Source organism: Impatiens glandulifera, chromosome 6 (genome assembly GCF_907164915.1).
Source record: "Impatiens glandulifera chromosome 6, dImpGla2.1, whole genome shotgun sequence".
In the NCBI taxonomy this organism is placed as follows: domain Eukaryota; kingdom Viridiplantae; phylum Streptophyta; class Magnoliopsida; order Ericales; family Balsaminaceae; genus Impatiens; species Impatiens glandulifera.
In genome coordinates, this window is record NC_061867.1 from 32,395,866 (window position 1) to 32,412,325 (window position 16,460).

The 16,460-nt window shown below is 27.8% G+C and overlaps 1 protein-coding gene across 1 annotated transcript; it reads left to right on the forward strand.

Moving 5' to 3' along the window:
- Positions 1-3,871: 3,871 nt before the first annotated feature.
- On the forward strand, positions 3,872-14,205 carry LOC124943517 (agamous-like MADS-box protein AGL61). The gene is made up of 2 exons (XM_047484015.1): positions 3,872-4,407; positions 13,878-14,205. Exons 1-2 carry the CDS (start codon positions 3,872-3,874, stop codon positions 14,203-14,205), a joined length of 864 nt encoding a protein of 287 aa, XP_047339971.1.
- Positions 14,206-16,460: the final 2,255 nt, after the last annotated feature.

The following is a 16,460-nucleotide window of genomic DNA, read 5'->3' on the forward strand; positions in this document are numbered from 1 at the left end:
GCTACGAATGATCTAACGATTTTGATTATCCTAGAAACGATAACCAAACTCGATATCACCATAACCAATGAAAATTTTTTTATTAGACTTTGGATCAAGCTTGCTCCTATCACATTCATTAATATGAACATATGATAAACAACCAAACACTTTCAAATAAGAAAGGTTTACATTTTTATTGCTCCAAGCTTCTTCAGGAATTCTGAATTCAAGAGGAACAGAGGTCCCCTGTTTATCAAATAGGTGGCAGTATTAATAGCTTCTGCCTAGAAAGATTTAGGTAGTCCTGCATGCAATCTCATACTTCTAGCACGCTCGTTCAATGTTCGATTCATTCGTTCAGCTACTCCATTCTCTAGAAGCGTTCGGGGAACAGTCTTCACCATACTGATCCCATTCACAATACAATACTCTTTGAAATCTGAATTGATATATATTCACCTCCGTTGTTGGATCTCAAGCACTTAACTTTCTGATTTATTTCATTTTCAACCAAAGCCTTACATTTCTTGAAAATAACAAATACTTCAGACTTGTGTTTCATAAAATATACCCATACCTTTCTTGTAGAATCATCTATAAACGTCATGTAGTATTGTGATCCGTCAATAGAAGAAATAGGTGCAGGTCCCCACACATCAGTGTGTACCAACTCTAGCCTTTCTTTCTTGAGCTCCTTCCCAATCTTTAAGAAACTCACCCATTTCTGTTTTCCAAGAATGCAGTTTTCACATAACTGATGTTCAACAGACTTCAGTTCTGGAATCTTTTCGTTCTTCAAAAGAATTTTCCTTCCTTTTTCGCTCATATGGCCCAACCTGCAATGCCACATCTCTCTGTTCTTCGAGTCATCAACTACAACAACAACTGTTTCTATGCAAGTTGAAGTTGTGTATAACGTTCCAGTTTTGTGACCTCGAACAACAACTATTACTCCTTTAGTCACCTTCCATGTACCATTTCTACAACTGAAATTGTGACCTTCTTCATCAAGTTGTGTAATAGAAATCAGATTGCGCATTAAACCTGGAATGTGTCTCACCTTATTAATCTTCCAAACAGAACCATTTGCCATCTTCAATTTGATGTCCCCCATGCCAACAATATTAAGTGGCTCACCATCTGCGAGATAAACTTTCCCACAGTTTTCAGCCACATAATTCTCCATTAGTTTTTTGTGGGCAGTGGTGTGGAAAGACGCTCCCGAGTCCAAAACCCATGAATCTATCGGGTTATCAACAAAAAGAAGTAACGCATCAGTGACAGTTTCTGTAACAACGTTGGCTGCATCATTTTTATCATTATTGTTTCTCTTTGGTGCTTTGTAGTTCCTCTTCAAATGACCCTGTTTACCACAATTCCAGTTATCAAATGTCCGCCCAGACTTGGACTGACTCCTCTTGCTCCTCGACTAATCATTACCTCTGCCCCTGTTTTCCACATTCAGAGCAGAACCTTTGAATGTTTCACTAGAATCAATTTTACGAACCTCTTCAGCAAGAATACAATCTTTAACTTCAACAAATTTCAATTTAGCATTTCCAACTGAATTACTAATTGATGCCCTCATAGATTTCTAGTTATTTGGTAGAGATGTTAACAAAATCAAGGCACTAACTTCATCCCCAAAATCAATCTCAACAGATAGCAATTGATTCACAATTGTATTGAATTCATTCAATTGAGTAGTGACAGAAGTACCATCAACCATTCTTAAGTAAAAGAGTCTTTTCATTAAGTGTACCTTGTTGTTAGAAGATGGTTTCTCATATATATTAGAAAGAGCTTTCCTCAGACCCATGGTGGTCTTCTCCTTTGCTACATTGTGAGGAACCGTCTTGGCTAGCGTCAATCAGACAACTCCCAAAACCTGTCTATCAAGGAGTTTCCATTCAGCTTCATCCATCTTCTCTACTTTCTCACTCAAAGGAACATGAAACTTCTTTCCATAGAGATAATCTTCAATCTACATTCTCTAGAAGGCATATTTTGTCCCATTGAATCTTCCAATCCTATGTCCTATATTGTTCTCACTTGTCATTATTTCCAATGCTCAGATCTAGCATAGATGCTCTGATACCAGTTGTTAGGATTTGTATCTCCCAAATCCGACCAGCTTGAAACAATCTGTAATAATGCGAGAAAGAAAAACACAAGAAGACATAGATTTATAGTGATTCACTCAAATTGAGCTACAGTCACTTCAGCCACCACAAGATTTCACTATGAAGAAAAAGGAATACATAGTTTTTGCAACACACTTTATCTCTCTAGAATTATTTCTCTTGTTTGTAAACCCTTAATAATCACATATTTATAGGGTAAACATTCAGGTAATAAACCTAAATAATTCTTGGTCAGGCCCAAGCCCAAAACCAAATACAAACTCAATAAACTCTAATTAATACTTGTAAAGTTTATTATAAGTGTAGGCTCCATAACTCAACAAACCGTTCGCGAGTCGCCTGGTCAAAACTCAACTTGAGCTTGATTTTGACCGATATAAAGCTGAACTGAAGTCGACTCATTTAATACTCCTATTAGTCGAGCTCATATAATTATGGCTCGATGGTTTGTCGAATTGTTTCGATCCATACAATATATAATATATTATTTTTTATTTATTTTTAATAATTTTAATGTCAAATTTAGAAACTTAAACTTAAAAAAATTATTTCATAACTATAATGCCATAATAATAATGATATCACATGAATAATCAATCACATTCTATCCAAGCATCATCACACACATCTAATGCATCATCAAAACTAATTCCAAAACTTTAATGTCCTTCGCAACCATCTTTGTCCATAACCACTTTTTTAAAATCATACTCCATGAGTCTATCTCTTTCAATCATCACACTTATCTTACTCTCATCGCCGCCTTCAACTGCATCCCTTCCCTACTATCAATCAAAAAAGAGCTACACGCCCGCGTCCACATGATTTGTAGAACCTTAGTTCTCACTTCCTCATTTGTTGCACATTTTTGCTCATAAGTGATAACTTGATCTCAAAAGATGTTTTAGACAATTTAAACACATGGTATGACCAAACTGGTAAGGTACATTGATGTATCTAAAACAATAGATCTCGTTGTTGATGAGGCCTAAAGAATTATGAGTCGTGAACCTCTAACATGACAGAAAAATCCATGTTACAAGATTCTCTATGTTTCCTGTCATAGGGAAGGGTAAAATGATCGAATTTAAAAAATTAAAAATATTTGACCATTTTGCATTTGTCTGAGGGAAATAGAGGAATCCGGGGATCCATCTTTTAACAGTAAGGCCTTGAGACATTGGCCAAACATTATCATAAGATGTGATGTTTAATTTTATTTTATTTCAGATATGATGTTTCAATTTTTTTTTGGTCCAAGATGTAAAAGTATGTTATTTTGAGTTTGTATTTATTTGAAGAACTTATGATTACTCATATTATAACTTGTAATGTACATAGTTTTTGGACAGGATATTACTATTTGGTTGTATTTTTGTGATTAAATGAAACAATTACAATTTTTTTACTTTTTCAAAAATAAAAATAAAAAAAGATTTAAAATGTAAAGAATTTACTTTAAATAAATCCACACTAAATATCTAATAACTTTTTTACTAAAAACTTTTCTCTATCATATTACCATAATCGTCCTAATTAAATATGATATTATACCAATTTCAATCGCATATTAAAAATTAATTTTACCATACAATATAAGAAAAATATCAATTTAATAAATATAATTAATGATTAATTTTGTTTTTGGTAAGTAAGATCATATTATAAATTTTTATATGTTTTAAAACCCTATATAATGGAGCATATCAAGAATAGTTATAGATGTAGAAAATAGAAATAGAGCAATGGTGTCAAAAATAAGCAGAGGTCGTCAAAAGATTCCTCTTTACAAGATCGAGAATAATGGTAGGCGTTCTGTAACTTTTTCGATACGTAAATTTGGAATTTTAAAGAAATCAAGTGAGCTTTCTACTTTATGTGGATCGAACATGGCACTAATCTTGTTTAGTGAAAGCGGAAGAGCATACTCTTTTGGTAATCCTAATACAAATGTGAATTTTGATCGATTTATGGGCGTTGTTCCCGAAAGGGTGTTTGATTCAACATTCCATGAACTCCTCGAGGCTCAAAAGGCTCCACATGTTCGATATATGGAAGCTCAAATAATGGAGGCTGAAAAGACACTCGCTCAAGAGAAACATGTGGGAAAAACATTGTCACTAGAGATGACCGAACATGCTAAGGGGAAGTGGTGGGAGCAACCAATTGAAGAGATGAACTCATTGCAATTAAAATGGAGGAAGCGTGAGATGGAGGAACTAAAGATGGTCTTTGAACAAGAGAAGGAGTTGAAGATGGCGATAGAAAATCAAAATCCTTTGTTTTTGTTGGCTATGACTAGCCAAAACCCAATTTATTTTTAAATTTTCATGTACCCTTTTCTTGAATTTGTTTTTATCAATAAGGAATTTCATTACAACATGTTTTTCTACATTGCATTTCTATCTTTGAATTTTGGTGGCCTATGCCTTATATTATAATAGTAGTTTGAATGGTTTATTTTATTTATATTTAATTAAACTTTTTAATAATATATCTAGTTATTATTAGAAGTTCTCACTCACTTTTAATAGTATATATTATTTTGTATAACCAACACAATTTTTTAAGAAGAAAAACTAAATTAATTAAATGATGGTTATAGAAATAATATATATATATATATATATATATATGGGGACAATAAACCTTCTTGAATTCTATAATGAGAAATTATTTAAAATAATTAATTATTATTAATGTATATGCCACAAAATCACTTATGGATGCTTGTTTCGTGAATTCATGTTTTTGGGTTGTCTGTTTAAGAAATTCATGTACCCTCAATGGAAGGATAATATATATATTTTTTTAAATTATTTATTTTGTCCCTATATATGAGGGAACATGAATTCTGTAACAAAGGATTATATCCCCTCAAAAATATCATACACAATTTTTAATTAAATAATGCAAATAATAATAACTACAAAACATGGATGTATTTATGCACCTTTTTGCGTTCAAACAAAGTCTCATATAGCCCAATCTGAATAGAAGCCTATTTTATTCAGAAGAATATTTTGAACTAAGAAATCTCTTTACCTTTTGTTGTGAAAATCTGACAAAAAAACATTCATTTAAGGATCCAATAATTAAAGTTAATTTTACTTGAAAGAATAAATAAATAAAATAATAGGTAGCTGAAAAGAATAGAACAAAGTGTGATTTAAAAATGTTGTTACACTAAATAACTAATTTAACTAGTTAATTATTTATTACAAAATATTATTTAAATATAAAAACAAATAAACACAATTTAAAATATATTAAAAAAAACATCAAATAACCTTTACAATCATCATCTTTAATTTAAAAAATAGTTTATTTCGGTCGATAATTTTTAAAAAGAGGCTGTCATTGTTTTTCAAAACAAGTGATTAAGGAAGAACATTAGTTGTCAAGCCTATATCGAAATCGAGTTGGAGATTTCTTCTAATGATTCAAGAATTGTTTGAGAGGAGATTTCAGATAAAGATTTAAAAATGAGAATTGTGTTTGAAACTATTTCCATAGAGGAGAGAGAGAGTAAAACTTTTAAGTAGATCAAACGAGTTCGGTTAGATTGAAATTTATAATGTCGGCCTTTAGTTGGAAATAATTTGGAAATAGCTCCTGAATGAACTACACTAATATTGGGCGTGTAATTCCTCGTTTGAATCAGATGCATATATAAGCTAATTGATTATAGCTTGATTTCCGATGATTTCTTTCTCCCCTCATGCGCGTCGGCAATGACTCTTTTTTTTGAAGGTAATAAGGAAAAATTACACATTAATTAAATGTTGAGGTTAGACTCACATTAATTTTAAAATGAATTAAGTTTTGATGTGTGAGACACATCAAAGACTGCTAGTAAGATAGAAGATTTACTCGCTTAAACGACATGGAACGAAGAATGATGGACTTGCTAGTTATGATTAATTATAAGATATGAGTTGAGTTGGCTTTATATCCACATTTGATGTGGGCGAATTGAAAAATGATGTTGAGAGCAAAAAATTTGGTAGTATTTAGCTAATTAAAATATTTTAATATATTTTAAATAGTCATTAATTTAACATTAATAATGATTTTGTTATTATTTAAGTTTGCCTAACCAAATAGATTTCACTTATTAAATGATTTATATTAATAAAGATTAAATTAACCTAGGTGAGAAGAATTTAGCATCGTAAATATTTTTATTCCGATTAGATAAATATGAACGATAATTATGTCTAGAAAAATTTGAAAAATTAACACCTCATTTATAAATGTAGTATTCTTACTTTATATATATATATATATATATATGATTTAAAATATATATAAAGAAAATGAAAAAATAAATAAATATAATTTTTTAAATTATTTTTCTCTAACTCTCCTTCACAATTTATTATATTATTAAAAAAATATGATTATTAATAATAATAATTATTCACATAAAATATATAATTGTTAGTTGTATTGTATTTAATTAAGAACTATAATAATCTTTTCAACCTATGAAAATGAATTTGATATATTCATTTTTGTATTGTATTTAATTAAAAATTATAATAATCATTTCAACCAGATAAAAATGAGTTTGATATATTCATTTTGTATTGTATTTAATTAAAAAATATAATATTAATAATTTTTTTTATTTTGTTATCATTCACCTTGTTTGAAATTGAACCATTATAAGACATATTTTTAAGGAATAGAGACCTGTATACTTGTATTATATGTTTCATTTAAACGTACTAACTGTAAAAAAAAATATATAGACTATTAGAAATCATACACGGTTATTACTGTATTAACTTTTTATATATATATATATATATATATATATATATATATTTGAAATCAAAAAAGTTATATAAATAATAAATTTATTTTAAAATTATATAAATTATGCATATATATATATATATAATTTTAAATTATTTATATATCTGAGTAATAAAAATTAGTTGAAAAGTAAATTAATAAAATAATAATTACAAAATAACTAATAAAATAAATTTAATAATTAATAATTAATGTAACAATTTTTTGATTTTATTTAAATAAGAAATAAGTTATAATAAGTTATTAAAATATTATATAATATTAATTTAAATGATATTTCAAATTTAAATTGATTTAAATTTAAATATTGATAAAATATATAATTACATATATTTTTAATTATTTGATAAAAAAAATTAATATTAAAAATATATAAATATATATATTATAAATCTATTTTAATAAAATATAATAGTGAGGAGAGAGGTAAAAATAAATTACTATCGTGAAAAATTATAAATAATTATAAGTTTAATGAACTAATTTCTGTTTTTTAAAAGGCTAGATAAAAGTTTTAATAGTTCATGAGGACTTGTACATCCAATAGAGACTTAATAAGCTAATGAAATAGATAAAAATTAACCTGATATAACATGAAGTAATTGTTTAACTTTTTAATACATCCAAATAAAATGAAAAATATGTAAAAGAATAAAAATTTAAAAAGGGAAAAAATGTAAGAAAGTGTAACAATTATTTTGAGGAAAAAATAATTAATAATTTATATTTTTTTATTATATATATATTTTTTAAGAGTAATAAGAGATATATTGGAAGAGAAAATGAAGTGAATGTTATCGTATCATTTGTCAAGATAAAAAGAAGAGAAAAGAAGAAAATATTTTTTTTTATTTTAATTTGATTTATTTTATCACCTTATATATTTATTATTATTATTATTATTATTATTATATATATATATATATATATTAATTTAAAAAATATATAAAGTAAGTGAAAAAAAAATTATAATTATTTTTTCTAACTTCTTCACAATTTGTTCTCTACTATTGATTATAAAATTAAAATAGTAATTTTCAATAATAATAATTATAATTATTCAACTAAAATATATAATTTGTAGTTGTATTAACTCAATTAAAAATTATAATAATCATAGAAAATAAGTTTGATTAAATTTTTTTTATTATCATTTACTTTATTTGAAATTGGACCATTCAAAGATAGATTCTTAATTATGATTCAAGATATACAACTAAAACACATAATGTTAATGTTGTAAGGCCCCGTTTTTAGGCATGCCATTTGTTGGTTTTAGACTTTTAATTTTAATTAGGTGGACCTTAATTTTAAATTTTGTTCTTTCTTTTTAATAATTGTTTTTTTAATATTTCAAAATAGTCTAAATCTCATAACACATTATATTCTTGTAAAAAAATGATAAATCGAAAATATAGATTTGATTAAAGAAATATTAATTTAAAATTAATTTATTTTAAATGGCCCTCATTTTAATTTTTAAGAGTTTCCCACTTAATTTTTATAAATCAATAAAATATATTACATGTACAAACACATTTCTAAAAAATTCTTTTGACGAGTTTATTTTTTTGGTGAGATTCTAGAAAAGAATTAACCTATGTTTTTTACTAGTTAAAAAACGTCTCTACTTAACAAAATTTTGTATTGTTAGAAAATTAGATTTTACGTTTTATTTATTAATTATTTTTTTAGGATACATGTATTTGTGATTGACATTTTAATCCTAAAATAATGTTGATACATGAAGGGTTGATATCGAGAATGGTAAAAAAATATATACAAAATATTAATTAAAAAAATTAGATTAAAAAATAAATCCAATTTTTTTTATTAAATGTTTTTTTTCTTTCTAAAATTACTATAACATAAATTGACAGATTAAATTCAGAGAAAAAATATAGATAGATGATAAATTAATAAGAGAAAAAAATATAATACATATTTATAAGATAAGAATAAGAAGTTATAAATTTATTTGTACAACAATAAACTAATACATAACCTATTTTTCTCAACAAAAACACATCTAGTTAAAATACACTAATTTTGTTGCAAATAAGAAATTTATCTAAGCATAAATGAGCCACATAATTTTTCAGCATCACTATTTCGAAAACGTGAAGGCGGTTCACGATTCGTAGTCAGACCAAGTGCGAGATTGAATCAAGAAAGCAAGCAGGTTTGAAGATCTCGACCAAAGTCCGAGGAGGGGAAGGCCCTTGATTGCCTCGGTCGTGCTTTCAGTTTCTGGATCTTCCATAAAAGTCGTTCAACTAATGCTTTTTCTTGCTCAAGCTATTTGAAGCAGTAGTTTGAGTTTGAGACCTAGATCCGGATTCGTCATTATCAGTGGTTTTGAAGGAAGGATTAATTTTGGGGACCTGTGGGGAGAGGTCTTGGGCCGTTTTCAGTCGACAATAGCTAAACTCAGACTGCAGCTCCCGGTGCGCACAAGGAAATAGAATGATCGGGCAAGGCGGTCTCTTTCGTCGCCTTGACGGCTATTTGCGCCTTTCTAACCAAAATGGAAGAGCAGGTCTCGTGCCTGGGAGATTTTTAAAAATCTGCATTCTAAAAGGCGAGAATCCCTAAAGAATAGAGCCGGTAGGGGCGACAACAAGCAGAACCATATAATTTTGTAGCACTCAAAATTTTCTAGTGCAAAATTTTTCTATCAAAGTTATTTTATTTTCAATAACTTCTAAACCAAAGATAACGCCTATCACTAGTGAAAAATAGGCTTCTGTAACAAAGCTTAGTAAAAGTGATCGAACGCCCTTATTGTTATTTTTTATCCGTAACGGTTTATTATAATAATAAACCGTTACAGTTATGAAGATATCCGTAACGGTTATATAATACCATTACTGTTATAAATCTTTAGAAACGGACATAAGGAATCACCGTTATAGATAATAGCTTCTTTATTTTTTTTTCGAATTAAGGATATCAGTAACGGTTATTGTTAACACCGTTACTGATATGAAGGAATATTAGTAAGGTTTTGGAGGGAAACCGTTACTAATAAAGTATTGGTAACAGTTTTTAATATAACCATTACTGATATGAGTTCTTACGTTTCATCTTACAATAGATATCAATAACGATATTTGAGAAAACCGTTACAGATATGACTTCATTTTAAATTTTTTGGAGGAATATCAGTAACGGTTTCCCTTCAAAATCGTTACAAATAGAGTATTGGTAATAGTTTTTAGTATAACCGTTATTGATACGTGCCCTGATGTTTCATCTCCACAAGAGGTATCAGTAACGGTTATTCGGAAAACCATTACTAATATGACTTCAGTTTAAATTTTTTTGGAGGTTTATTAGTGACGGTTACCCTTCAAAATTTTTACTAATATAGTATTGATAACAGTTATTTTGAAAACCGTTATTGATACGTGTCCTATTGTTTTATCTTCACATGAGGTATCAATAACGGTTATTGAGAAAACCATTACTGATAGCAATTTAACACCAAGAATGGTTTATTTAAAAAGCGCATATCGTATTTTATTTTTTATTTAACAATTAATTTTTATATTTAGTAATGTTTCATATTATTTTAGCTTGTTCTACTATCTAACAACGTTTTCAATTATCCATGTTTTAAAATATTGAAATGGAATTTTTGCACAAACAAGCATCCATTGGAAACTAGAATATAAAAAATGGTGGAATCAACAAGATTGCAAGAATTCATATGGAGTTCTTTAATTAGACGAGGTTTGAACATGTCAAACACTAATTGGAAGGATGAAGAAAATGCTTAAATTAATTTTTTTTTTTTATACTTCAGTTCAATTTTTTTTGGAGGAATATCAGTAATGGTTTCCCTACAAAACCGTTACAAATAAAGTATTGGTAATGGTTTTTAGTATAACCGTTATTGATACGTGCCATGACGTTTCATCTTCACAAGAGGTATCAGTAACGATTATTCGGAAAACCATTACTAATATGACTTCAGTTTAAATTTTTTTGGAGGTTTATTAGTGACGGTTACCCTTCAAAATTGTTACTAATATAGTATTGATAACGGTTATTTTGATAATCGTTATTGATACGTGTCCTGTCGTTTTATCTTCACAAGAGGTATCAATAACGGTTATTGAGAAAACTGTTACTGATAGCAATTTAACATCAATAACGGTTTATCTAAAAAGCGCGTATCGTATTTTATTTTTTATTTGACAATTAATTTTTATATTTAGTAATGTTTCATATTATTTTGGCTTGTTGTACTATCTAACAACGTTTTCAATTATCCATGTTTTAAAATATTGAAATGGAATTTTTGCACAAACGCACATCCATTGGAAACTAGAATATAAAAAATGGTGGAATCAACAAGATTGCAAGAATTCATATGGAGTTCTTTAATTAGACGAGGCTTTGAACATGTCAAACACTAATTGGAAGGATGACGAAAATGCTTAAATTAATTTTTTTTATCTAGATTTATCAAATTAGTTACTTTAAGGTAATATTTTTTTTATTGTAGTGCTTCCTTCAGGTAATTTCAATGTATAACCTACTTTTTATTTGCATCTTCATCATTTTATTTTAATTTTTTTTACCTTTATTGTAATATTGGTAGAGATATTTCATTTTTCAATAGAAAATTTTTACACATATCTTCAATTGATTTTCATTAAACTATATTTGTTGATAGTTAATTATTGTAGACTGTCGTTACCTTCTCTAGACATTCAGTAATAAAATAATGGAAAATAAAAAGTATGATAATAAAAAATGCACCATAAATATCAAATAACTTTTAGTGTTTATTTCTATATATTAACCAAAATTCACATAATTCAATATAATTTCAAATTATGTATTATTCATGACCTCATTAAAATATTTGTGATCATAAGAAAGATATCATTTAATAATAAATATATTTAATGACATTAATTTTATGGTAAATAATATTAATATATTATAATCCTATATAGGGGTGTTCATCGGTTCGGTTTCGGGTTATTCGAGTTTCTCAATTCGGTTTCTTCGAATTTTTTGTTTTTTGTCATCAATTCGAAAACCGAACCGAATTCGAATAAATTCTAATTAAACCGAATCGAATTCGAAATTTATATTCGGTTTGAACTTCGAATAATTCGAATTCAAACCGAATTCAATTTTCTTTTATTTTAAACTCAAAATAAAATGTACCAAGCAAGAACTGAACCCGGGGTCTATACCATGGTAGAGTATTATTCTACCACTAGACCATTAGTGTTTTTGTTTCATTTTTTTCTTTTATTATAAATCTTAATTCAAAATATTCTAGTTTGATTATTTTGAACTTATTCTTAAGTTCAGTTTGGAAGAATAAATAATAAAAAATGAATTCGGTTTTCAGTTTGGTTTTCGAGTTAAAACTCAAACTCGAAAACCAATTCGAAAACCGTATTTGAATTCGAATTGGTTTGAAATTCGATTCGAAAACCGAAAATGAAATTCGAATTCGGTTTATTCTAATTCGGTGAATTCGAATTTGGTCGGATATTTGGTTCAGACCAAATATTGAACACCCCTAATCCTATATATACACATATATACATATATGTGATTCATATACCTTTAAAAAAATATGCTTATAAAGAAATAGAGTGATAGAAATAATATATACAATTTGATCGAGAAAAAGAGAGATATGGCACCAAAATGGAATAAGAGTCGTCAAATAATTCCCATTGAGAAGATTGAAAATAGTAGTAAGCAGTGGAGGACCCAGAAATATTTTCTCGGGGGGGCCAAATACATAGTAACGTAGCATTTTTTTGGCGATCAAATAAATGCATTTTTTAATTAAAATTTTACTCGGTAATTACATAAAAATACTAACAAGCACAATTACAAAATACTAACAAGCACAATTACTAAATTATTCTTGTCCATGAGTCGGTACAAAAAGAAGACAAAATATCTTCATTACGTTGACTATACCAATCAATCAATTCAAGAAAATTACCTTTATTTGATGAACTACTTGACTCATCATGTCCTCGAAAAGGTAATCATTGCCTCAATAGAAAGCGTGTTACATCAAACATTGTCGTTAAACGGGTGCGATAATTTATTTCTATATCACGACCATGTGTATGTAAAACGTTTCTCATGTTATGTCTTTGATCTTGAAATGATTCAAATTGATTTCTAGCTTCATTATGACAACTATTTGAAGTTCTCATATGTCGATTGAATATTTTTAATGCCCTTTTCCAATTTTTGTACCAATCTCCTATAAAGGTAACATTTACGTTTTCTCTATTTAAAGACTTAAAAATATAACACTAAAAACAAAATGATGTATCTTTTGATATGCTATGTTCTAACCATGTATATTTGATCAGTAACATTAGACTCATTAGTAGGCTCATTAATTGATTGAGAATGCTCAGATTGCTCATGTGATGTAGAAGTAAAAATTCGTTTATAGAACATCTCCATTATTCTATATCCTACATAAAATAAATAACTAAAAATAGATGTGTCATAACCTAGTCCCCTAAATAAAATCTAACAAATAAAATTATATTTGAAATTAGAATACTATAATTATGAATTAATTTTTTTTATAAAAGAAAGTGTTAATTTATTATAAATATTAGAAAATAATGTTTGTATAAAGAAAATGTGGGAGGCAGGGTTTGATCACTTGACCTCCGTTATGGAAGGTCAACTCCAAAACCAGCAGGACAAAACCTTATTTGATAAATATATATATATATATAAAATATCTTAAAACTTTTATGGTTGGGGGAGGCCCGAGCCCCCCAAGGCCCCCCTTGTAGGTCCGCCACTGGTAGTAAGCGCTCAGTAACTTTCTCTAGGAGAAATTTTGGCGCTTTCAAGAAGGCAAATGAGCTTTCAAATCTGTTGAAGCGATGTTGCAATAATCATATTCAGTGAAGGAGGAAAAGCTTTCTCTTATGAAAATCCTAATGTATATGCCATATTGGATCAATTCATGCATGCCAATTCTCAGAGAGCACTTGACTCAGCGTCTCATGAATTTCTTGAGGCACAAAAGATTTCACGTGTTCGAGAGATGGATGCTCGAATAAAAGAGGCAGGAAATAATTTCAAACTTGAGCAAGAAAGGCAAAAAATGTTGTTATTGGAGATGGCTAACCATGCTAAGAAAAGGTGGTGGGAGCAATCTGTCCCGGAAATGAGCTTAAACCAGTTACATTTGAGGAATGATTGGATGGTAGAGCTTAAAATGTTTTATTAAGAACAAACAATGTTGAAGATGAAAAAAGATTTGAATCCATTACATTTATTGGCCAGGACTATTGAGAACCAAATTAGTCCATAAATGTTTTTTTATACTTTTGTCTTAAATTTTATCGAAAATTATTGTTTAGGATTTTATGTCATTATTTTGTAGTCTAGAGCCTATGGTTCTCAATCATTGACATTTTATGCCCCAACCAAAGTTTCTCGTGATGATACAAACTTCTCATTATATATATGATCATGTTATACATTTACAACATAAAATATCCATTCATATGAATATGAATTAAATTAATAAATATATTTTTTTAATATTTATAAATGAATGGCTGAATGCAATGCAAATTGAATGTAAATATAAATAAATAAAATATTTACAAAATAAAATAAAATTAATCACAATCCTATATTAATAATATTCATATTTATTTCCATAATTTGCTACATCTTTATAAATAAGGACGGATATAGAAGGGTTGCCAAATATTTATTTTATGATTATTTACTAAATTTGAATGTATTTAATTGTTTAAATTTTTTTATAATAGACTAATAATTTAGTGATTGATCTTAAGATGAACTAGGTATATTATGTCTTCAATTTGATAATTATCCGTAAATTCATTGTTTCTTACACTAATACTGCGTTGCGTTTGGTACGAGGTACAACATATTTATTATAAACTATAAGTAGGTATAAAATAGTATAATTTATATATACTATTATTGTGTTTAGTTGGAAATATTAAACATTATATAAATTATATAATTTATAATTTTTTGTTTGGTAAATAGTATAATAATTAAGTATAAGTATCAAATAATATTTTCTTTTATTTTTTTTTTAATATTATTTTAATGTAACTTTATTAATATTTTAACGTTTGAACTTAAAGTTAAACTTTTATACACGTGTCATATCCACGTAATTATCTTATATTTATATTTTTAATATATTTTTATTTTCATTTGAAACATACACAAGTTCTTTCCATTCAATACATAAAAATAAGTAAATAAATAAATAAAATATAACTTCTCTGTTCATTATTGTCCATCAATAAACTCCCATCGGAGCCTCGGGCTCTTGAGCATCGTCGGGTAGAGCTGATTGCTTTTCCCGTTTCAATATCTTTCTTGTCATATTTGAGTTGTCGGCCAATCTTTTCAAATGAATTAATGAATCAATTAATAAATGAATCAATTAATAGATCAATAATAAGAAATGAAACCTAGTTAAAAGCTTTGAAGCCTGGATGAATCCTGCTATGAAAGATCAATGTTTAAGCTTTATAAATTTTTCTTAGTTAACTATAGATTGTCTGCATAATTTTAATTAGTTTAAACCCTGGACGACTAACAACCTCCTCTATATTTCTAAATTTAATATTGGATAATAGTTTAATTAGTTATATTCATTTAAAGAATCAGCATAATTTGAAGATTTCTTTTACAATTTACTCTGCCTACATCCAAAGGCAATCAAATACAACTGAGATATTAGTATATCATAAAATTCAATAATTAAAAACAAAATGAGTCATGCCTACGAAGTGTTTGATAAAATGCTTATAAAATTCACAGATTTATAAAGAGATCTAACAAAAAAACCATATTTTCCTTTGGTTAGATTAGCGCAAGTTACCTATGTCGATGATCCTTAATTAATCTCTCATTGGTATTTTTAAACAAATTATAAAACATGTATTTATAAAAAACTCGTAATAAATAAATAAATGTTAGAAGGAAAGAATTAAAAGAATAACAACGTAAACAAAACTCACTACTATATATAGTTTAGGTGCCAAAAGTTGTGTTTAAGATATTAGGATCACCAGCATAGAATCACTGCCACCAAAACACGTAGAACACTTTGGAACTACCTCTCATATATCTTAATATTCATTTCACAACTTCTCAATGCTCTCTACAAAATGTAAGAAAACCGACTAACTAATCCAATAGAATAAACAATACCAGGCCGAGTACAAATCAATGCATACATCAAACTATCGACAAGATGAATATGAAACTAAACTAATTTTTTCTTCCTCTTTCTCAATCTTAGGATATTGCTCAAAAATAATCTTGAAATGACCTGCAAGTGGAGAACAAACTGTCTTGGTCTTACTCATGTTCAATCTTACAACAACTTTCTCGATGTAATCTTTTTAAGATAATCAATGTTTCTTATTATTTCTATCACAAAAAAATATTCATGTCAAGTATCTTCTTCGTCGGTCCCAAATC

What these genes read in the sequence shown, in the direction of transcription:
- LOC124943517 (XM_047484015.1), top strand. Translation starts at nt 3,872, where the DNA reads ATGGTGTCAAAAATAAGCAGAGGTCGTCAAAAGATTCCTCTTTACAAG. An exon ending in ATAGAAAATCAAAATCCTTT is followed by an intron (nt 4,408 to 13,877) that starts GTTTTTGTTGGC and finishes AATCATATTCAG; the next exon opens with TGAAGGAGGAAAAGCTTTCT.